The sequence below is a fragment of the Silene latifolia genome, chromosome 5 (genome assembly GCF_048544455.1).
Source record: "Silene latifolia isolate original U9 population chromosome 5, ASM4854445v1, whole genome shotgun sequence".
Classification (NCBI taxonomy): domain Eukaryota; kingdom Viridiplantae; phylum Streptophyta; class Magnoliopsida; order Caryophyllales; family Caryophyllaceae; genus Silene; species Silene latifolia.
In genome coordinates, this window is record NC_133530.1 from 27,149,618 (window position 1) to 27,175,015 (window position 25,398).

The window sequence follows — 25,398 nt, forward strand, 5'->3', positions numbered from 1 at the left end:
GCACATAGCAGCAAGGAAGAAGGAATCGGAACTAGGCCAAATCTTGATACGCGGTTATAAGCAACAACTTAGTGTTAGTGGCTGTAGAGTGCTCTCCTTGGAATATAAAGAACAATTTCGGAGACACACCATTACATTCTGCATTGTGTTCAACGTCAATGCATGAAGAGCTTGCACTTGAGATCCTGTCGGTCGATCCAACTTCATGTAAGATCGATTTGCAACAACAAGGGTGAAAGTCCCTTCTTTCTATCTGTCATGTCGGGTTGTTCACGAGTTGTGGACGAGATCATGAGAGTAGAGAAGCCGCGTTTCAAGATGCTTCGTCGCAACGACAGAACCACTGTACTTCATTGTTTATCCACTCTTCCAGGTACGTTTATTTAATTTTATCAACTCTGTACTAAAGGATGATATATATAATTATCACGAACACAGAGAAAACATGTCGAATGTTGCTTAACAAATATTGGTGGATCATTAACTTGCGAGATGATCAACGAAAGACAGTCCTCAACTATGCCAAACACGAAAACTCTCGGTGGCTAGTAAATTTGTTGACCGATCCTTCTCTTATACAAAAACAAGACTTTGATTGGATTGAAGCAAGTAAAAGAGAGGAGAGCGATGTTGTTCTTGCCTTTGTTGATCACTGCGAAAACCTACAAAGTATTTAAGTGACGGCCCGAATTGTTCGTTGATGTTACCGGAAGTAGTGGACGATGGTGATGGCATTGTCCAGAGTTTCAAATTAAAAGTCTTTTCTTGGAAAGTTGAAAGAGCGAAAACCGTCTTCTAGCATTGGTGTATTGGGAAAGAAAAGGCGGTACTCTATTCCTTGGTGTGGCCAATAATTCAATTTGGACATGATGCATCCAATTGCCCTATTTTCGGAACTGACACCCTGCATGATGACGGAGATAGGCTAGGGTTCTTGCAAATAGGTCCCGACTCCCGAGGGAGTGAGGGTAATAAAGGAATGAGTTCAAAACCTGGGTCGAGGAGATTTTAGCTTATGTGATTCCTCTTTTCAAAATGTATTGCTAATACTCCATGTCTTTACACATCTATACATGATGATGTCATTCAGTTGGTAAGGTCGTCGTGCGTGTTGAAGCGGCTTTAAATCTTGTCGACCTACATTTAATTTCCTTGTTAATAATTCGTTTAAGGGTTTACCTTTTCCTGTAGTCCATGTCTTTCTTCACACAATTGGTCTCCCTTGTGACGGGTTACCATTTGTGGCGGATATTTTGTGAGATAAAATGGTAACAAAATGGGTTAGTGGAGAAAGGGGACCACATGAATAGTGTTGCAGAGAGAGAAAAAGTGGGTACTTTGTGAGGTAAAATGATATCCGTCACTCAAGAGTGACGGATATGTGCCGTCACAAACAAGAATTTGTGTTCTTCACAAGGGGTGAAACTGAAAAGGTATGATCAGTTTTGCAAGTAGATAGCCTAACTTAATAATCATACTTAGTATTGTTAGGGTGCAAACCCATGTCCCACATCGGTAGAATAAAGATGGAAGATATCTTTATAAGTATCTACTAAATATAATAGTATGAGGCCTTTTGGGAAGGGCCAAGAAAGTAAATCCGTGACTGGCTGCCCAAAGACAAATATCGTCTTATTATGGATGTGGACACCGTGCAATGAGAGCCAACACAAGGTATTCACGCTTCTGCACAACAAGTATGAATATAACGACACTACGACAGTGTACCAATATGCATGGCCCTTGAATCCTTGATGAAATCATGCATTATGAATCTACTTTAAGAGTCTCATTTTAATAAGTATGAATATTCCTTGAACAATAAATAACAATTAAAAAGTGATTTAATTAATCTAACAAAGACTGAGGGGTGAAGCCGACTTTTCTCTCATCTCATGTTGTCATGTTATTAATATGATTATTTCAAACGCGACACCTCTAGTGCTCGTCCAATGAATATCTCATATTCTCATGTATTTTGTACCTTTGAATTATCAAAAGACATCCCCACATTCTTGCCTTTCACTTTCACCTTTCGCAACGGCACAATCCTCGCTTCCTACTCAGTATATTTTCCCTAAATTTCTTTTGTTTTTTTGTATCAATTCAACTTGAGACCCTTTTTCTGTTATGTCATCTTAGAGCTGGTAAAAGTTGACCTGACCCATTCGATCGATCTGAAATCTAAAAGAAAGTTATTTTAAATAGATGAAAAAGTAAATAGGGAAGTTTATTTAGAATAGGAGTAAGAGAAAATATATGTTGGTAAGCTGACCCGACACTGACCCGCTAATGACTCAACCCGACTTGTCACCCGTTGATAACCCGACCCGAAGATGACCTGATATGAGCCGAACCAAACCCGAACCCGTCACTAACCCGACATAACCCGAACCCGATATGACCTGACCCATATATACCCGACCCGAGTGACCCGATTACCACCTCTATGTCATCCTTTTTTATAGTCAGTCCGTCCAAATACGAAGTTATTTATTTCTGTTTTCTGCTGTATTTTAATTATCAATTGTCTATTTTTCCGAGTAAGTCTTAATTTAATGATTAAGATGGATATATTTTGAAAAATTAAAAATAGATCACAGTTCAAATTCTCATTCTTGTGAAAATGTAACTTTTCCTGTAATTTATCAGGAATACTTATTTCATTTTGGTGTCGTTTGATTTAAGTTTTCTATCATTTAGTACGAAACGAAGTTGACCTCAAAATAATCCAAATAATACGGACCATAATATAACCCGACGCAAATAATCCCATTTTACCTAGACCTAACCCTACTCCAAAAACCTGATCGAAAATATCTGAATTGATAACCTGATTGAACACCCGATATAAGTCATCTGAACAATACCGGAGGCCCGACTCAATTCGAATTTAACCAAATGATAACTGAACCCGAATATATCTGAACCGAACAAGACATCAATTAAAAGTATTTATTTTCTCATAAAAATAAATCATATCATAGGTGTTTTTTCATTGATTCTTTTTTCATTAATTGTTTTATACAAATTCAAATTGGAAAGTATATAAGTTATATTTAAGCTAATTTTTTTTATTGTTTACTCAAGAAAATTATGCGCAAACAAAACAGAACTGAAATTGATCTGACCCGAATCGTAACCGACTTAAATAATACCAACCGATTAAAGTGGTTAACATAAATGAACCCGGTTGAAATCGAACTCAATCTAAAACTAAAGTCAAATTGATTTTAAATCGAACTGATTTAACTTAAATCGGATGGCCCGTTTACCAGGTATACTTTTACCGGGTCTCCTAAGAAAACCACATCCAAGTTCAAAATCCACCCACTTTATTACCAACTCACACACAAAATCCCGAAAATACCCCTAACACGCATTCCTACACTCAAATACAGCTTCCCCCTACAAATCAATTCGAACACTTCACCGCGTTTATCTCCGTTGTTATTCATTCACTCCCTCACTCTTCAATTCCTTCATTCCTTCAACAATGGCGGCTCCACTCTCTCTCCTCCCCCTTCTCCTCTCTCTCCTCCTTCTCTTCCACCCCACCACCGCACAACCAGCGCGCCGTACACCAACCCCGCCATCCCCACCGCCGCCGCCGCCGCCGCCTTCTGACACATGTAACGGCATCTACATCTCATACAACTACCTCTCAGGCCAAATCCTCCACCCGATCCGAAAATCTAACCCCACCCAACAACCTTACAGCTTCAAGTCTACTCTCTCTATCCTTAACAACGACGACGTTGAGCTCAAACAATGGCGGGTATTCATCGGATTTCAGCATAAAGAAATCCTAGTCTCCGCGGCCGCCGCTGTTGTCTTTAATGGGTCTTCTTTTCCTGCTGATGTATCTGACGGCGTCGTTTTGGCTGGGTTTCCGATGAGTGATCTTAAGACTGGGATTCAGACCGCCGGTGATGTCACCGCTATGGGGGTTCAAATTCAGCTTGGTGGGACCCAGTTTGGTGTGGGCCCTCCTGCTGTTCCCTTGCCTGGGAATGTTTCATTGGTTAATGATGGATATACTTGCCCTAAACCCACTAAAATCGGTATGTGTTTTAGTCGCGGAGTTTGGATTTGTAATGTATTTTCTCCGTCTCAATCATTTGTTTACCGAGTTTTAAATACATGTCAAGTTGTGATTTTTTTATTAGTTGAGGATCTTAAATTCTTAGTTATGTCGAGATGGGTCAAGACCCATTAACAATTTTAGTCCATATATATTTCAGTGAGGAAATGACAACTCGACCCCCTTACTTGGCGGTTATGGACTTGTGTTTGGGATGATTGTGAATTTCTGATGGAGGGTTTGGAGTTAGGATTTTAGGTTGTTTTGAATAATTTTAAAGAAAAATGAATTTGTTATTTGAAAATTTGAATTTTGGTTGATGTGATTATGAACTTTAGATTTAGACCCAGTTGGGATGGTAGTTTGCCTAGGTTTAAGAATTGGGATGTGGATGCAAGTATTGGAAGAATGTCGTATGAATAATAACCCTCCGTGACAATCGGTTGTTTATTCAAAGGTAATCAAATGATTGGGACGGAGGGAGTATCGTTGAGTTGTCTTAGTTTAGGGATAATCTAAGTGTTTGTTGATTTATGAACTTTAGATGTACTTGTGGAATCAATCTAGTAACTCTAGTAGGACCATCTTACCCTTCTGTTGCTGATGCTGAAGTTTAGGATATGCTTGTGAATTAATAAAATGACTTAGTTTGACTTGAGGTTGGACTTCATTGCTGATGTTCATGGATGTGTCCATGTATTTTCAAATGGAGTCAAATTATATTATTCTTTTGCCTAGTGAACATATATAATGGATTAATGGACTAGATCAAAATGGTGAGTTATGCTTCTTTATTTAATGTAGTGGTACCTCATGATCAGCCATGTTTCGGTTATATGTCACTTAGAATAAGTCACCGTCACATTACAGGGGAAAGGTTGTGTCCGACCAAGTTCTCCTTACCCCGCTTTGAGTAGGAGCTCCTTTTTAGGCACTTTAAGTGATAATAATGATCTGATATCTGTGAATTTACAGCAAAACTAAGTTACAGGTCTGACTGCGGGTCCGACTAATTCTGTATTCGACAAGTCTCTTGTTCCTGCTTCCTAGATTTTACTTCACACCATTCATTGTGATTGTGGCATACCTCAATTCTGAACATTTTTCGTTGTTTAATTTGCTCTAGTTACCTACCTCATTTTCTGTATTGCAGGAAACACCACCTTGAGCACCTGTTGTGTCAGAGATCCTAATGCTAAGACAAACATCACAATCACTGATGAATTTTTGCCTCGGCAAAATGGTGACTTGACCATCATGTTTGATGTGTTAAGGGCGTATAGTAATAACTACTGGGCTCAGGTCACGATGGCTAACCACAACCCATTGGGCCGACTTGATTACTGGCAACTCAGTTGGGATTGGATGGCTGATGAATTTATCAACACCATGAAAGGAGCTTACACTGACATCGTTGATACGAATGATTGCATCACTGGGCTCCAAGCTCAACAATACGCAGGTCTTGATTTCTCCAATGTGCTGAATTGCCAACGAAGGCCAACGATTATCGATCTTCCTCCACAATACGCCAATGATTCAACTTTAGGAAAGATACCATTTTGTTGTCGGAATGGTACTATTTTGCCTGTTAGTATGGATGAAAGCAAGTCAGTCTCCGCTTTCCAGATCAATGTTAATAAAATGCCACCAAACATGAACCAATCTGCCATAACCCCACCCCAGAATTGGCAGATTAAAGGCATTCTCAACCCAGATTACGTGTGTGGACCCCCTGTACGGGTCAGTCCCAGTGAATTCCCTAGCCCAACTGGTTTACCAGTGAACACGACTTCTTTTGCCAGCTGGCAAGTTGTGTGCAATATCACCCAACCTAAGAATGCCAAACCTAAATGTTGTGTTTCATTCTCGGCATTCTTCAATGAGTCAATTGTCCCGTGCAAGACCTGTGCCTGCGGTTGTCCTAAAAACACGGGCCAAACATGTAGCACCACTGCTCCAGCTATGTTTCTTCCTCCCGAAGCCCAACTAGTCCCATTTGATAACAGGACAAAACTCTCCCTGGCTTGGGCTGCAATTAAGCACCGGCCTATTCCAAACCCACTTCCGTGCTCCGATAACTGTGGCGTGAGCATCAATTGGCACGTGGCAACTGACTTCAACAAAGGATGGAGCGCGAGAATGACGCTTTTCAACTGGGATGAAACAAACTTTGCTGACTGGTTTGTTGCTGTTAAATTAGGCAAAGCAGCTCAAGGTTTCCAGAAGGCGTATTCATTTAATGGCACTCTTATGACGGATGCATCCGACGTCAACAACACCATATTCATTCAGGGTTTACCGGGATTGAACTACCTTATCGGAGAGACAAATGGGTCGAAACCAACGGATCCTAGGGTTCCTGGTAAACAGCAATCAGTTATGTCCTTCACTAAGGCAGTTATCGCTGGAATCAATGTACCTATCAGGGACGGGTTTCCTACTAAGGTTTATTTCAACGGGGAAGAATGCTCAGTTCCTGATATAATTCCAACAAGCAGTGGCCACAAGCAGGCTCCTTTGGCCTTTATTCCTGTTCTTCTTGCAGTTCTGGTGCTCGTCTTTATCGTGCAATAACTGTGTTTGCAGGATATATTCGGGTTTTTCTAGCTGCCCGACAATTTGTTCATTCTTTCGTGATTTGGGTCAACGTATGCTGACTGTTGGCCTGTGACTGGGCTTTACCTGGAGGATGCTGATCAGAAAGAGGTCCTATCAATTTTATTCATGTGCTTTAAGATTACGTACTAGCTAATTAGATAACTGTAGTATATTGGTATATGTATGTACAAACATCAAAGCAGCTACAGCGATCATTAGCATCTTTGTTACTCGGAATAGGCTGCAAGTATATGACAGGAACTCGTGTACAGATTCCGGGTTCAGTTATCTTTTGAAATCTCTAATGCTTGTTGCTTGTTGCCTTAAAATCAACTGTCGACTACACCAATGTCCGGTATCAAGTGTCCAGCATAGTTATATGATAAGCATAGTAATATTTGCATTAATCATCTGCAAAAACCTGTTAGCAATTTCCTTTGAACTGGGTTTCACTGTCGTAACTCTCGTAAGTCACGTCCGAAAACCCTCTCATATATATCACCATTACGAAATTGTCTAAGAATTGACAGAGTGCTTTGTTAGAGTTAATGCTGAAGTCGTGTAACATATTTGAGCTAATATGATGAGATGCACGCCCCAAAAATACTCCCTCCATTCCATTTGATTCTCTGCCGTTTGCAAAATATATGTGATATATTTTAATCAAACGTCTAGGAATCAAATGGAATGGAGAGAGCACTATCATAACCAATTGGTTGGACAAAGTCATAATAATATACAACTCAAACAACATCCTGATGACCGGTGATAAAATCAATGGTAAATTGTTGGGAAGCATCCAATGGATTATCACTAATTATGGAGATAAAAATCGATTCAATACGTATTACTGAAATGTCGTATCAGACTATCAGCGTCTCTGACATCCCGTGGTAAGAAGAATGGGGTTCAAAACACAGTTTAAGGCTAAATTTAGCTCCATTATGTCACAAATACTGTAACTTGAAATGAATGGTTTACGACTCAGCCTACTTATATGTTTGGAGCGACATCTTGGTACCATGCTAAATTCGACTTAAATTGTGTTCGAGAAATGCACACATTGATTGTGTTAATAAAATTAGTCCAACATTGTCACGCGGTCTTTGGCATCAAGGGGCACGATAGGTCGAACCGCCATTAGACAGCAAAATCGGAACTATATAGACTGCTGCTGAGAATCTCAAGCCACAATTCTAGGCTATAAATCACGCCTTTTAACTCACTCTTGGGTCACCAATATGAAATTATGGTGCTTCTGCTGGAGTTATTAAACATATTTCAACCCGGAAAAGTGGTAAATTACCCCCTTAAGTTTGCATTAGTGTAAGAATAACCCCTTTAACTTCACTTTGGTGTAAATAACCCCTATAAATTTGTTCTAAAGTGAAATCAAGCCCTCTTCTACTTTTCCGGTCAAAATCTCGCCTGATTGCCAATTTCTCACCAATATCTCATATGTTGTACATATTACGTATAATTTTCACCCTTTCTACTCTATATATTTATACAAATGCATGTATCCGCAAGATTTATACGCCTTATTTTAGCACATTATCCAACAATTCATATGTGCCACCACTCCTACCTCTGACTTTCTCTCTCTCTGGCGTCTTGTCTATCACCAAGAACACTCAACACCAACATTATCACTTCTTTTTTCCCTTTCTCAGCTTTGCCAAATAAATAAATTTATTCTTAAAAAAGCGAGCGAGGAGAGTTCCATTGTTGAAGATGATTCAGAAATTTAGACTAAATGATGTCATGGCATTCTATTCTCAAAGAGGCGATAGCAATCTCAAGTTTCCTTGTTTTCCCCGAGCCAGTTGTTTACGGACGTAGCAATTTAATTTTGTAAAAGTTGCACCCAAATCTCAGTGTTAATTTATGAGCAATTATACGTAATATTGATGAGATATGGGTGAGAAACTAATAATCCGGCGAGATTTTGACCGAGATAGTGAAATGGGCTTGATTTCACTTTATTACAAAGTTATAGGGTTGTTTACACCAAAATAAAGTTAAGGGGTTATTCTCACCTTTATGCAAATTTAAGGGGCTAGTTTACCACCTCCCCCTATTTCAACCCTAAGATGATATTCAATTGCCAGAATAAAATAGGAACAATTATAATAGTTTGTATATAATCGAGAGGCGTCATATGTGTGCAACTGCAACTGCATATTGAGCGTGCTAAGCAAAATTGATTCAACAGCAGACGAAAAATTACTTTGAACACGACATTGTAAATTTTGATACTTCGTATCCCTGAATGAAATTTATAACATGAGATAAGACGGTTTTTCCGCCATTCAATGGTTTTATTTGAATTTTTGTATAACAAAATAGCTCATGCAAAAAGGTAGTACAACATGGTGAATAATTCACAGCTCATCTGCAGTAAAGTATAAATGATTTCAATCATTCAACCAAAGGAAAAAAAAAAAACAATATTCTCAGATCTTCTCCTGAGCAATCAAAGAAAGATTTTGTAAGACACTGTCTAAGACTAGACACTCTTTACAGTATTTATGCTTACACAACAGTTTTAAATTTTTTTCGAGATCCTGGCTGTTTAAGAACAAATTCAAAACTTTTAGAAATGTACTAAACCTAAACCATCAATAGACAGAAACTAATCTACAGCTGAGAGGTGATGGATCAAGAACTCGAGTTTTCGGGTCGTTGGTTGCTAAGTACAGTGTTCCTCCCGACTTGCAGTGGTGGCTATTTACATCGGAAGCTGGAATTGTAGTGTCGACGAGCATTTAAGTTTTGGTCCTAGACAGGGATATTATCCAGGGAATAACCATCAAAGTCGTAATCGCCAGAACCTATGCCTTCTTGCTGCTAGAAAGGAAACAACTGAAGATGAGTAACTGTCACAGCACTCACAGGAGGAATAGTATTCTTATCATATCAGGGAAGGGATGGTGGGTTAAAGAATAAAATGGTTTCTTAAATATCAGGAATAATAATCTTTGTTATTCCGACTCAATGGCGCTGCCTATGGCGAGGTAAGGAAGTTGAATGTAAACAGCCTACCTGGTGATGAAAGTACAAAGATGTTCACATATAACCTAAAGTGAATCTTTTATCGCGAATTCCATCGACAATGAAAATTATGCCGCCTTCATTTGCATTGGCTAACCTCTACTTCACAATAAATTGAAATTCAAATGATTGCAGTAGTCATTTTAAGGCCAAGATGATAATCTTTTTAACAGTTGGTTGTTTTAACATTTCACCGGTTGCCACTGTTATTCAATGATTCACTAGCTTTGTGTTAAAGACGGCTATGAAGTATAATAAACATGCAGTGCCAGGGCCATAGAAAACTGAACGAATGCGAGTGCTCAAACTGTATATGTAGCAGTATTGTTGTAAGCACGTTTATACTGTTAAAGTGTGAGTGTTAATAACATATACGATTATAAAATATGAAGAAGTGCAATGAAACCGGGGAGTGAAATTCAATATAATGATTTAACGAGACAGAAACTTGAAAAGCAACTGTTTCACTACTCTTATAAGTATTATGCAGTAATGAAATCTACAGTTACTTCCTCTCTAGCGTTTTAGTACTGAAAAAAACGAGACTACGACTGATTCCTTACCTGCTTCAGCAGTGCACTCATCAAATCATCCTGACCATATTGCTCCGAGAATAGGTTTGTACCGGGCCCCACAATATCGGACATCCTCTCGGCCTTAACCCTTGGTGTATTGTCAACGAGAACGCCATTGACATTGTGATTAATGTTCTGCAATCCCAACTGTCGGTTATCCAATCCAGAAGAAAACACCGGATTGCAATCAATAGCTCTGCCATTTTGATTGGGCTTTTGGGTGGTGACAAACGAATGGTTCACTAAAACCGAGGGCGCTACATTTAAGCTGTTCTGAACAGGCATCGAGTGCTGGTGGGACATGGCAAAACCGGTGTTTGAGTTCTGAAGCTGCCAATCCTGTGGTTTATGTGGGTGAGCTTCCGGGAACACATCATAACTCCCGACGTATCCTCTCACTGTTTTAATTTCCGAGTTATTTCCCTGGTTAAATCCCTTGGACGTCATAGACGTTAGTCCAGGAGTACTTCCAAGAGGAAAAGTATTACCCGGTAAGTCCGGGATTTGGTTGACGGATGAGTAATCGATGACCCGTCCCGCCATGCCATTTATGGGCCGCACAGTGCCAGCAGCCCTATTTGACTGAATAGGCTGTCCAATTGAGGCTTGACTTGGGGATACGTGACCAACCACACCTTCATTCAACAGTTGTCCTCTTGACTGTTGTGGGCCCGCATGCATCAGTAAAGAACTACTCTGATGACTACTGGAGGCACTGGCTTGCATGTTCATGTTCTCCATGCTTTGAGCAGATTGATTCAATCCAGCTAGTTGCTTCGATTCCATGGTGGTTGGGATTCCATGCAGCAAATTCACTTGCTTGCTTGCATTGCTAAATTGTTGTCGTGCATCTCCATATCTTGACGGATTAGTGTTTTCAAAGCTAAACAAGTTTCTCTGGTCGGCGAATGGCATAGACATGCTTGGTTTAATCGGTGGCAATCTCGTGTATGCTGCCAAAGTCTGAGCAGATAACTGACCGGTAGCATGAAGTGTTTGCAAATCAATACCACTTAGTTGTGACATTGCACTAAAACCCGAATCAGACATAAAAGAGCCATTAAGTCCACCTTGGTGCTGTGAAACTCCACTCAGCCTTCTAAGATACAAGCGGTATTTCTGCATTAAATATTAAAAGTTCCTTTAGTCCACATAGTTGAAGTAGACCTTGTTTCCATTTCCAATGGGGTCAATGTCAAACACTAGTTATTCTCGACTTTAGAAGATAGAATAAAGCGAAATGGTTCACTAAAATTAATGTATATGTTTCTTATATCGTGAAAATGGTACATTGTCCATGCATTTTACGACAATTTCATGACGATCATTCGGAAACAACCCCTTATGACGCTAGCATAGGGGAATGGCTGAGTATAATTAAGCACAACTAATCCCACCACAGGTGGAAACCATTGAGGCACTAAGGGTACTGTTGTAGACTTATTACTATTGTTGTATAGCTGAAGTAGAACTGGACGGAGAAAGCGAATCAAGCCATTTTTTGTATCAACACATGGATAATGTAATTAATACCTGAAGATGACTGGCGACGTTTTCTCTGGTCAGCCCAGGAACATTCATCAGCTCCAGAATCTTCTTGGGAACAGCTTCTAGACACAAGTACACCGGAAAAATAAGCCACATATACAAGGTAGCAGTGAAATTCTAGGCATACTGCTTACGCATTACTAGAAAATAAGATTCAGATGTCCTGCCTACAGGAAAATATTTCTTTTGTTTCCTGTGCCAAGTTTTGAAGCGAAACAATCACGTTGATTTACACACTAAAAATGTAAGTGACTTTAATTTCTGCGATCTTTTGATAATCTCATCATATGAAAAATTGCTAAAAAAAAAAAGCAACGTGTAAGTCAATTGAGAGAAAATAATTAGTATCGAGGAATGAGGTAGCAAAAGAACATGAAGCTAAAAATAAGTTTTCGTCTTTATCATTATCACAATACCTATAAAGAGGCACTCGCTCAAAATGAGGTAAGGGGCTTCAAAAGTACCAAATATTTCCACTAAAAGGCGCTTGATACACGTATAACAATATAACATGATTCACAAAATCGAAGTTCCCTTTGAAAATTTTCAGCCAAGAAGAATGACGGATTCAATAGATTTATAGTTATCTACATATTACTCTCGTTAACAACCACCGAAAGATAATGAAACAAATGCAAGTATCAGAAACAAGGGGGCAATATAAGAAAAGGAAACATACTGTCAATGCCAAGCTGATTAACAGCAGCCACAAACTGTTGGTGAAGCTCAACTGACCAAACGACCCGAGGTTTCTTGAGGTTAGATGTATCATCCTTATCATCATCATCATCTTCTAGTTTCCTTTTAGAACTTTTCCAACTCCCTTCATTCGCAGGGGAGGAGACTGCGTCATCTTGTCTCTGTTGGCGATCTCCTTCATCCCAACTACCTGATTGCTCCACTTCTTTCCATCCAGTCTTCTTCTTCCTAACTACGTGCTGCCATATGTTCTTAAGTGCCTCAATTAAATACGGGTTTGATTAAATAATCACAAGCCCCATGAGTAACACCCTTCATGACAACACTTTTGCTATCATCGGCAGACATCACTGTTACATTATGTAAACCCCGCATGAGATATTTGAATACAAAATGTTGTATTCCCGAATCCCATTTATATTGTCCCATTTCACTTTGATGCTTCCTCTCATATACACTAGCAACCACTTTTTCTAAATGGTATTAAGAAGTCAAAGCTGGCATTTCTTGAACAACAAAGTAAAATGGGTACAATATAAATGGGATGGACGGAGTACATAATTTCATACAGTATCTTAATACAAAATCCCGAATTTATGGATTCATAGAACCAATATCAAATCAAGCAATACTCACTGATAACAGGCAGGTCCATTTCCAACCCAACATGCTCAAGGAGCTTAAATCCATCCATATCAGGCATATGTACATCGCTTATAACAATATCAAACCCGTTCTTATTCTCACGGAGCAAAGTTAACGCAACCTCCGCCCTATTCGTCTTTGTAACTGAAACATCCAGAGAAGTAACCAAAATCACTAAGAATTGAGTGAAAAGAACCAACTATGTTCTCAACATTATAACTAAAAAACCATTAACAAAATTATAAAAGCCTTCATCCAAGTTCAAGCAAGTCCAATTCAGCAACACATACCATTTCCAACTCACAAATCAAACTTCATACATAAGCATAAAAATCACAAAAGAACATTAACTTAAATGCCAAACATTAGGGACAAAAAAAAAAAACATAACACAAAGCAAATATAATTAATTCCGTCTCAATCATTTATTTATATTTGATTAAAATACTCCCTCCGTCTCACAAAAAATAAGAAGGTAAACAAATGATTGAGACGGAGAAAATAATACTCAAAACTTCATAACAAGCAAATTCCTCATATATACTCCACAACTAATTAACCTTATCCAATACCAAAAGGGTCAAAAACATGTACTACATAATTAAGAAAAATACAAAGAAACAAAAGCATAAGTAAAAGACAATAATCAAAATTCACACATTCTTCACAACAGATTCAAATAAACCGATTGAAATTAATCAAAAGCAATAAACATTAATTACCATCATATCTACAAGTTCTGAGCATCTTCTCTAAAATGATGAGACAAGTTGGATCATCATCAACAACAAGTACCCGAAGACCCGCTGGAAATTCATCAACGGGTTTTCGGGTCATGGATCCCATTACTCCACCAGCTAAGTTCATCTCATCAATACTAATAATAATAATTAACTATAAATAATAACAATAAACCCTTTTTTTCAACTAATTATTAGTAAGTAATTATTAATTACTAATCATTTATTTAAGCAAATAAGTAGGGGTTTGACCCACCAAAAAAATGAAAAGATCAAAGCTTTCATGTGAGTAGAGTTTAGATTAATTAATTTAACAAAAACCCAATTCAAATTTTACACTTTAATTAAGAAAGAAAATAAATAAATAAATACATAAAAATTAAGAAAAATTAACTAAATTAAGATTCTTTGAGTTTTTTTCTTCTTCTTTTTTCAGTAGAAGATGAATTTTGAGGTGAAGAATTGGATCTTTGGAAAGATTAAGATAAAATAGTTGAAACCCAATTGAGAATTCAACAAAATAAACAAACCAAAGTTGAAATATTGAAGAAATTTGTGAGAAAAATGAGAGAAAATGAGGTTGGGTGAAGAGAGAGAGAGACAAATGGAGAGAGATAAAGCAAGAGGAATAAAATGGTGATGTGCTTTGCATAAAAAAATTAAAAAAAATAGAAATTGTTTATTTATAATTAAGGTTGAAGACATGGTTTTGTCTATTGTTGTTCCAATAAAACTCTCTTTAAAGAGGGATTAAGATTAAAAATGGGTGAAATAACATATACTCAAAAGTAATGGCGTTCGTTTTTGTTGTTATTTTTGGTTATCCGATCGTTTGTTGTTTTTTATTTTAAGAATTAACTTGATGAATAATTTGATCATTCTCATTCAATTTGTTCCACTTCTCATTTATTTATTGGCCTTTTTTCTCATTCATTGGTCTTTGTGCCAAAACAAAAGGACAACAATTGACCGGAACGGAGTGAATAACTCTATAAAATTACGCAATAGATAAGGCAAGTTTTTTTTGTTAATATCCAAATTTTTTTTTTCTTATTTATACATATGATATGGTATTTAATCCGTCTTAAACTTAAGTCAGATACCTCTATTTTAAATGGTAATTTGTGTTGCTGTAAAGTTAAGCACTTCTGAGTATAAATTTAATTATTTAATGAATTAGTAAAAAATAGAGTGATTTTAAGTTTTTACTATTAAAGAAGTGGATAAATGGTATTAATATGATTTTTTAATAAAAGAGAGTGGGTCATTTTGGTGAGTTGTGAATCCAGCTCATAAACATAGAGAAGTACTTGTACTAGCTATGAAGGAGATAGGAGTACCAGGAAAATGAGCAATAATAGGCTAGGTAGCACTAAAAGTCTAAAACTGATACGGGACACGGACACAAATACGTGACATGGGATCTCATAAAATTTAGGATATGAAACACGTTATTTAAAATTAATAAAATATATATTTTATAATTATAAAACTTTGATTTTAGTTTTATAAAATTATTTGATATTAAATTAAATAAGTAAAGGTAAAATTTGTTATTGATTATAACTCATTTTCATTTATCATTCAAACGCATATTCTAATTAATCTCTTTCGATAGCTTATTTCTCGTTTAAAGAACATCATTCACCCCAAATGATGTCCAAATGTTACGGGAGTAGGTCTCCTTAGAGACGGTCTCTTAATAAGCTTTATTGAGAGACCATTGTGCAATTTTAAGAAAAAGTGGTGCTAAAGATAATAAAATAGGTACAAATCATGATTAATGATAAAATGGGTACATTTATTATGTAAATAGGTACGAAAAATACTATATCGCGATCAACCATAAAAGGGGTACGAAATACAAATAAAAGAGTACGAAAGATTGGTCTCTCAATAACTTAGTGAGAGACCGTCTCTCCCAAGTTTTAGTGATGTCACGGACACGCGTTGGACACAGCCCAAATACCATGGACAAGCGTTGGACACGTGACCGAATAAATGTAGAAAGTTAGACACGGCTTTAACGGTGTCCGGCACGTTTCGACGTGTGTCCGAGGAGTGTCGGTGTCTAACACAATGTCGAACACAGGACGGCTAATTAAGAGAAATGTCAGTGCTACTTAAATGATAGGAGTGTTTTTATAGTCTTCACAAATTACAAAAAATTGTTAAATTTTTCTTTTTTCTATATTTACTACTCCGTAATTATCTTAGAAATGGAGTATAATCAATATAATATAGATGTCAGCCTCCATCTCTTTAAAAAAAACATAGCCTCTATCTAAGATCTGGCAAACGGGTCAACCGGGTCGGGTTCGGGTCGGGCCAGTTTGGGTCGGGTCATTTCGGGTTTCTCAAATTTTCGGGTTAGTTCGGATCGGGTCAGTTCATTTCGGGTTATGGGTTTATTTCGGGTTTGTTGGTCGGGTGTGTTTCGGGTCAAGCGGGTCGGGTTAATTCGAGCCAGGCCATTTTCGGGTCAAAGATTAAGAGAAGAGAGGCAATTCAAGTCTATTAGGGTCAATTAAAGTTATATTTGGTCGGGTCATTTTCGGGTTGAGTGGTTTCAGATTGGTCATTTCGGGTCGGGTCTGTTACGGGTCCATGAAAGCTCGGGTCATTTTCGGGTCGGGTCGGGTCACTTCGGGCTTCGGGTGTCATTCGGGTCCAGCCATTCGGGTCGATTTCGGGTCTCGGGTCATCCTTTTCGGGTCGGGTCAACCGGGTCGGGTTGATTTTGCCAGGTCTGCAAGACTCTCATCGATAATCAATCAGTGGTAAGTTTCAAAACTGCTTCTTTTATCAATTAATAGTATACGTGCTTATCATCTAGTCAATAAAAGTCTCTCTTTTTGTAAAAATCGTTTTTCAACCTTTATTCGGAGGTTTTCCAGTTAATCATGGGTTCAATTTCACTCGTAATATAGACAAAGTAGTTCGTTGATAGGTCGTCGCACATTAGTTCAATGGATACAATGCAAGTTATTTGTCAACGATCTTCGGAACCAGTAAGAGATATTTTTCCTTTTACAATTTATCATACGAAAGATCCCCTCATCAAAAGCTGCATGAAGATAGCGATACAAGACCGAGCCGAATTGTCAGATCATGGTTTGAGATCCCTAATTTTCAAGAAAATTATTTTTATTTGATTTTTAATAGATTCATTTTCGATTACAGATGTCCTATATAAATGTCATATGGCGTTCTATTAATCAATTATTTCTATTTCACGTAGATTATCTTATAGCAATTATTCAATTGTTAAAACACTTATAGTTATTCTTCCTCACAAGTATTGCTTCATATTATAGATTAGACAAGAGTTTTATTATTTCTTCGTCATTATGTTTTTATCTTATCTATCTAACTGACTCGTCTTATTTTTTTAAAATGAATAAAGATCATCTTAGACAATAATTTGTGTTACATGGTCAAATCAAGAGAGGTGGAACTCGCGATTTAGTGTAAATTTGGTTCGCGTTTTATTTGCATGCCCTTGTGACTTTGTGATTGTAAGTACTCCCTCTTATCCAAACTAGGTGTGTTAATGAGACGAGACGGCTCGTGAGCAACTCGAGATCGGCTCGATCAAAGCTCGGTTAAAGATCGACTCGAGCTCGGGCTCGACTCGAGAGCTTAACGAGTCAAGCCGAGCATACGCTAGCTCGGCTCGAAAAGCTCGTGAGCGGCTCGAACTTGTGTGATTATATAAGATATTACTCATATTTTATAAAAATATTTTATCTTGATTATATCTTTGTATCACATATATCAAATGACTCACCGATTTGCCAAATATTTTGCATTTAACCTTCAAGTCTTGTTATTGAAAATATCGGACGCAAAATAAAATAAAAAACTTAACCATTATATATAGGCTCGATTTGAGCTCGAGTTTGGCTCGAGCTCGTCTTAAAGATCGCAAGGTTGATAGCGAGCACACTTTTTACAAGCTCGGGTAAGCTCGAGATCGAGTTTTGGTTCTTGAGCACAAGGCGTGCAAGGCCAAACTCGGGCTCGGTTCGGCTCGTTAGCACCCCTAATCCAAACCAATGGTAACACTTGGTTTTTATCACTATTCATGGTCGTAGGGAATCTTTGATATTATTCTTAATCTATAAGACAAAATATAGTCATGCGAGATCTTGTTTGATTTATCGTCATGAATGCTACACGAATATCAAATTTTTAAAATTTTTAAGAGTTTTTTGTCAAAAACTACCTTATATTTAGGGGTATTTGTAAAAAAATTACCTTATATTATTTTTCTTGTTTTAGACTACCTTTGTTTTCTCATTTTTTGGTCAAAAACTACCTACGCTGAAAATATGACGAGATTTGGTCGATTTGGTGACATTAACCTATCTCACATGACTTTTCTAACATCAAACAACAATGATCAACTGCGTCCAAACCAAAATTTAACTTCAGATAATCAAAATTAATGAATTTCACATTTCAATAATTACTACAAACATCTACTAAAGTTTAGCGTAAGTACTTTATGACTTCCCAAAATCGGGCCTTACTAAGATTAAAATATAAAAGAGTCATGTGAGATATGTTAAAGCCGGAAAATAGACCAAATATGTTTAGATTCTTAGCGTAGGTAGTTATTGACCAAAAATAAAGAAAACAAAGGTAGTTGAAAAAAAATAAAATAATGTAAGGTAGTATTTTTACAAATACACCTAAATATAAGGTAGTTTTTGACAAAAAAACCCAATTTTTAATAATGTGTAACTAAAGATATTCACGTTGTAAAACATGACTCGACAAGTGTGATAAAGCAACTGTTACATTTAATTTGGATGAGAGGGAGTAATATATAAGTCGTTTAAGAAAGTGAAAACACTCATTTGCAATTATCTTGGGCAGCATTTAGCAACTAGATTCACTAGCTTTGCATGTGATTTTGTAGAAAAATCTCAACTTTCCATTCAAAAGGGATTTTCATAACCTAATAATTTAGGTTCACATGATTTATAGCAAATGTGAAGTCATATATTGTTACCAAATGAGTTTAGTACCCACATAGTCACACGTCACATGATATAATTAATCATTAATAAGAGTTTTGAATGTATTTATAAATCATATATTTATAAATCATTTAGTTTTGAATGTATTATTTATAATTTAAAGTTAACATATTATTAATTTTTTATATTTTAATAAGAGTTTTTTTGTTATAAATTACCTTATATTTAGGGGTATTTGTAAAAATACTACCTTACATTATATTTTCTGTTTTCGACTACCTTTGGTTTCTTTATTTTTTGTCAATAACTACCTATGCTAAGAGTCTAGACGTAATTGGTCATTTTTCTGGCTTTAACCTATCTCGCATGAGTCCTTTATATTTCAAACTTGCTTAGACCCTATTTTGGGAAGTCATGATGTACTTATGCCTAACTTTAAGAGATGTTCGTAGTTATTACTCCCTCACATCCAGACCAAAGGTTACAGTTGCTTTATCACACTTGTCGAGGCACGTTTTAAAACGTGCATATCGTTAGTTACACATTATTAAAAATTATAAAAATTTGATATTTTTATAGCATTCATGACGATAAATCAAACAAGATCTCACATGACTATATTTTGTCTTATAGATTAAGAATAATATCAAAGATTCCCTACGACCATGAATAGTGCCAAAAGGCAACTGTAACCTTTGGTCTGGATAGGAGGGAGTATTAAAATGTAAAAACATAAATAATTATGCTTATTTGAAGTTAAATTGTGGTTTGAACACACTTGATCATTGTTGTTTGGTGTTAAGAGAGTAATGTGAGATAGGTTAGTGTCGTTAAATGACCAAATTTCGCCATATTTTCGGCATAGGTAGTTTTGACCCAAAAAAGAGAAAACAAAGGTAGTCTAAAACAAGAAAAATAATATAAGCTAGTTTTTTTTACAAATACCCCTAAATATAAGGTAGTTTTTGACAAAAAAACTCCTTTAATAAGAATAAAAAATTAAAATGGAAAACTAATCAAAAGAATTGAGTAGCGTCATAAAATATGTATTTTAATGAATTTTTTTTACCATAACACTAATGAATTCAGTTTATAATTTTTTTCAAATAATTTTAAAGATTTTTTTGGTCACAAAATTAATGATATCAGTTCATAACTTTTTTATACGAATTAAGTACGTGGTACGTTTTTTCTATGCGAAACTAATAATATCAACTTATAGGTTTTTTAAATACGAATTTTAAAATTTATACCAAATTTGTTTTATTTTAATTAAAAGATTATAATTTATTTAAAAATAATTATAATGATTAAAAGATTATATCTTAATTAAAAGATAATAATCTAATAAAAATAAAGTATTGTTTTCTTATTTTTCCTCAAAAAAAGTATTGTTTTCTTATTTAACCAGATTTCGTTTAGAGCGAAAACTGTTAAAAAATTTTATTCTCTTATCAGTAGCGACATCATTGCTTATATTTATTTATTCATAAGGAATGAGATTATTTGATCAATTATGAGAATTAAGTTTCTTAAATGTTGTATGAGATTATTTAGCCTATACTTAAATGATCTGGTATGAATTACTATTACTCCGTATAAAAGTTAAATATATATATATATATATATATATATATATATATATATATATATATATATATATATATATATATATATATATATATATATATATATATATAGAGATTGAATCATGTGAGGCACCCTTCTTAGGGTGGTAAGTAATTTGACTCATTCTAAACCCTTAGATCTAAAAACTATAGACGCACCGGATTCGCCACGTGCCCCCCTACAAAACACATCTAACTCGCCATTTCCCTCTCATACTCACTCATTTACTCCGTACACTCCCACTCTCTTCACTTTCTCTCTCTATCTCTCTGTCTCTCTTTTTTTCAGTACCACTCAAATTTTGATCGATTTTTCGGTCAAATTTTGATCGCCATTATCATCCTAAATTTTGATCGCCATTATCATCCTAATCTAGGTAATTTCGATCAACTAATTTTCCTTTTGATGCATCTCGATTTCATTCTATATTCATCACACTAATTTTCGATAAACTTATTCAATTTGTTAGAATTTTCAATCAAGTAGTTTAATTGGTAAGTTTCGCTCTTGGTTTGTATGTTTTGATCGATCTCTGCTTGTTCGTATGTTTCATTCTCTTTATTTACTTTTTGATACCTAGATTTCGATTTCTGTTAAATTTTGGTCATAAATTAGTTTAATCACCGAGTTTCGCTCTTTTTATTTGCAAGTTTTGATCGATTTCTCACTTGTTCGTATGTTTCTTTCCGTTTCTTTACTATTTCATACATCAATTTCGATTTTTCTTAATTATTTTCTTAAGTTTTGGTCATAACCTTATTTCAATTCTACAGTTTCTCCCCTTATCATGGAAGCTTTGCACACAAAGGCTGCATCTTTCGATCCAATCAAAGTGTTCTCCCGTGGGCAATACAGGTAAATGCGTCTTGTAATTGTCTGTGTTAGTGTAACAGCTGTTAGTTAAATTTTGTAGATGCGTCTTGTAATTGTCTGTGTTAGTGTTGTCTTTTCTCGTTTGGGATATTTATTTTCAAGTGGTTCAAGCATTTTACTAATCTTACGACTTCTACTTAGCGATGGTTTCTAATTTCTTTCTCCAGGAATTCAAGGATGTCAAGACAAAAGTAGACAGTGTTAAGAGATTGATGGATCGCGGATATCGTGTAAAGGTACTTTTAACTGTTCCCGTATTTTTAATCGTAGCTAGTCAGTAGCATTTGATTGTTTAAATTGGAGTGTTGTAAGCGATCAATACATTTGCCTCCTTAATTTTACTCTTTTCAAGTAAGATGTTTGCTCAGTTTTACGGTAGACTTTTCCGAATGATTGCATCCGCTCAAGCGAATTCCATACTTTTGTTCTATGTGACAGTGGGATGTGTATTTTATCAAACATATCAAATTGACTTGGTGTATGTGAGTTTTTAGAGAAAAATCGGCGAGGAGGAAGATTTACCTTCAATGGATTCATTGCAAATTACAGAAAGTAGACCAATGCCGTCAATTTCGTCATATTTCGGAGGTGACGATGATGAAGGTGATATTCGGACCTTGCGACTACGAAGGAGAGGACAATCTTGTTGAAACGGGCTCTGTAAGTTCTTTATTTCAATTGCCTCGTGTTTGCTGTTTTAGATTACTTTAGAAGTCTACGTGGTTGATTCTCTGAGGTTAAATGTGCGTCTGGTTTGGCTGGTCAATAGGGACATAATTTAGTGTGTGAACGAAGAGTACTATCATATCGTGTCTTGAGGCAAACACTCGAGGGTGTACTGTTTCCCGGTGTTTATCTTTCGTGCCTATCTCCATTCTTCTAAAACTCCTCCCTCCCTCGAACAACTCTTTTCTTTTTCCTTATTTGGTAGAAGTCTTTTTTCCCCTCATGATCTAATATTTCCATCTGGAGATTTTTTTTTTTCTATGACTAGAGATTTGAATAAATATATTCGAGTGGTATTGTGAAGCTCACTAGCAATGCTACACTATATTTTCTTATGTACTCGTATATCTTAATGGCTATTAGCTCAAATGGGAGAGCAATGTGCAAATCTTGCACAAAGGTATGAGTTCGAATCTCATATAGCCTAGTTAATTTAAGAATCTAGTGTATTAAACTTAAATACAATAACATTGAGGATGAGTTAGCCAAATCCGTACTCAGATGTGCAAAATTGAGGATGAGTAGAAGAAGCTCAAACTTAGATGTGCACAAACGGCGTGCATAACCCAAAACGTCATGCAGAGCCACTAAAGGAGCAAAGGATTACAATTTTGAGTCCTTTGTAAAGTCAATGTTAGAAATTATCTAAATTGGGTGCAATTGGACATGACAGAAAAGGCCAAAACCCAAAAGTCCACTAAAGAAATACCAATTAGGCTTTGAAGTAATGTGATGGAGTCAATAACCAACATGGGAGTCGAACCCACACCTTGTGCATTGCACAACGCTCTGCCATTTGAGCTAATTGGTTTTAAAATAATTAAATCATTCCACTAGTTTTCATCATGTGAGTTGTTCCCTTATCTCTGCTCCCCTTGCCATTAGAGGAACGACTAAAGAAATTGATTCTCGAGGTGTGCTCTAGTCCTTACCTTGAAACTTTCCATTTTTGGTTAAGCTGTTAATTTGAAAAGAAATAATTGTCACTTTGGTATTTTGCTCTGTACTAGTATAGTTGTGTATATAGCTTAGATCTTTTTCCACCATCATGTTGAGGAACAAAATTAATTGCGGTTTTTTTGAATATGTCTTTGCTTTAGTTCATTCCATCTTGAAAGAATGTGAAAGAAAATCATACCCCCATTTATTTTAACCACTTATGATGACCAAGTTTCACAAAATAAGGTTTGAGATTCACCAAAGAAGGAAAAGAGCAAAAAACGTGATTTTAACCACTTATGATTACCAAGTTTCACAAAACAAGCTCTAAGATTCATGAACAAGGTCCGAGATTCACAAAACAAAGTCCGAGATTCACCTAATAAAGAAAAGAGCAAAATAGGTGATTTTAACCACTTATGATGATCAAGTTTCACAAAATAAGCCTTAAGATTCACTGAATAAGGTATGAGATTCACAAAATAAGGTTTGAGATTCACCAAATAAGAAAAAGAGCAAAAAACGTGATTTTAACCACTTATGATGACCAAGTTTCACAAAACAAGCTCTAAGATTCACTGAACAAGGTCAGAGATTCACAAAATAAAGTCTGAGATTCACCTAATAAAGAAAAGAGCAAAATAGGTAATTTTAACCACTTATGATGATCAAGTTTCACAAAACAAGTCTTAAGATTCACTGAATAAGGTATGAGATTCACAAAATAAGGTCTGAAATTCACCAAATAAGGAAAAAAGCAAAAAAGGTGATTTTAACCACTTATGATGACCAAGTTTCACAAAACAAGCTCGATTCTTTGAACAAGGCCGAGATTCACAAAATCGGACAAAAAGCAAAGTATATGATTTTAACCACTTATGTTGACAAATCAAGCTTTAAGATTCACAAAATAAAGCCTAAAATTCACAGGATAAGAGAAATAGCTAAATAGGCCATTTCAATAACTTATGACCAAGTCTCACAAAATACACATATAAGTTCACAAAATAAGCTATATGATTCACAAAAACGCCTTCAAAATTCACAACACCGAAACAAATAATACGCAAAATTTCATAAATTAAAAGCGAAATAGTATGTACGCTTGATTCTTATCTATAGACTATAACACATGCATCCTATGATTTTTCGCAAAATAATAAATGAATGATTTTTTTCTTACGGTGTGAAACGTCTTATTGTAGAAATCAATTAATTTCATAAAGTTAATGAGACCCTAGAAATCTAGAACTCGTCTAAAATGCTAAAACTTAACTCGGGTTTGATGGAGTGCTTAATCATTGGAATAGCCAACGTTTTCTTTCATCCAATTAATTCTTCTATAGATGGACCTTTACAACTAACTTTTCTTGGGAACAAATTTCTACCTGTTCGTTTAACACTTATCATCACATCACATAAACAAATGACAATAATACACAAAAAATTGCAAAATTCAAAACCAATAATCCTAAGATGAGAAATTACCTGAAATCCTTAATAAGAGCAACAATGACAACAACAAACACGATGAAATTGATCAAATGTCGATATTATTGATGTAGCTTGTTGATCGGCAAATCGCTGCAATTGTATTCTACGAAGAATGGTTGCAATTGATTAGTTTATGGAGCAGATTTGGTATGATGGCTGCAATTTCATGAATCGATGTAGCTTGTCTATGAAGAATAGCTTATCGATGAAGAATAGAATAATTGATGCGAAATTTTCAGATTTATAAAATATTTGGGCCAAAATTTCAGCCCAATTTGAAGAACTCCGCGCTAACAGTCCGCTCTAAGTCTAATGAAGGAATTTGGTGGTAGTAGGCACGCCATAATGCCATAATGAAATCTTTCACCGGATCCTCTATATATATATATATATATATATATATATATATATATATATATATATATTTGCGTCATATAATATGCGTAAGGGTCTCAATTTCCTCTGAAACTTGCATTAAATATACGAATTCAGTCCACCTCATTATTTGTTGCTTAAAATTGTGATTATGGTAGGATTACATGTGGTTGATAAGAAGTTGGGATAAATTACTCGAAGATGGTGGCACTTGGCAGTATACAAGTGTAGGTCGTTGGTGGTGTCCGGCCTAGAAACATATTTTAATAACAAAAATAGAGATTGGATAGGGCTTGCTTTTTAAGCTTTTGATTAACCACTTTTTAGGTTTTTCACAATTAAAGTTTGCAGCGTCAGTCAGATTTTACATCTATCTGACTATCTTTTCGCCTCTCATTCTCAGCTGCCTGTTTATTTGCCATCCTACT

At 35.9% G+C, this 25,398-nt stretch overlaps 2 protein-coding genes across 2 annotated transcripts; one reads left to right on the forward strand and one right to left on the reverse strand.

The window, feature by feature from the left end:
• Positions 1 to 3,402: 3,402 nt before the first annotated feature.
• On the forward strand, positions 3,403 to 7,014 carry LOC141657110 (COBRA-like protein 7). The gene is made up of 2 exons (XM_074464244.1): positions 3,403 to 4,064; positions 5,238 to 7,014. The coding sequence occupies exons 1-2, from the start codon at positions 3,497 to 3,499 to the stop codon at positions 6,659 to 6,661; spliced, it is 1,992 nt and encodes a 663-aa protein (XP_074320345.1). The 5' UTR covers positions 3,403 to 3,496; the 3' UTR covers positions 6,662 to 7,014.
• Positions 7,015 to 8,972: 1,958 nt separating this feature from the next.
• On the reverse strand, positions 8,973 to 14,562 carry LOC141657111 (two-component response regulator ARR1-like). The gene is given in 7 exon segments (XM_074464245.1): positions 8,973 to 9,535; positions 10,303 to 11,433; positions 11,848 to 11,924; positions 12,542 to 12,830; positions 12,832 to 12,911; positions 13,198 to 13,350; positions 13,929 to 14,562. Coding segments are annotated over 7 exon segments (1,944 nt in total). The 5' UTR covers positions 14,074 to 14,562; the 3' UTR covers positions 8,973 to 9,466.
• Positions 14,563 to 25,398: the final 10,836 nt, after the last annotated feature.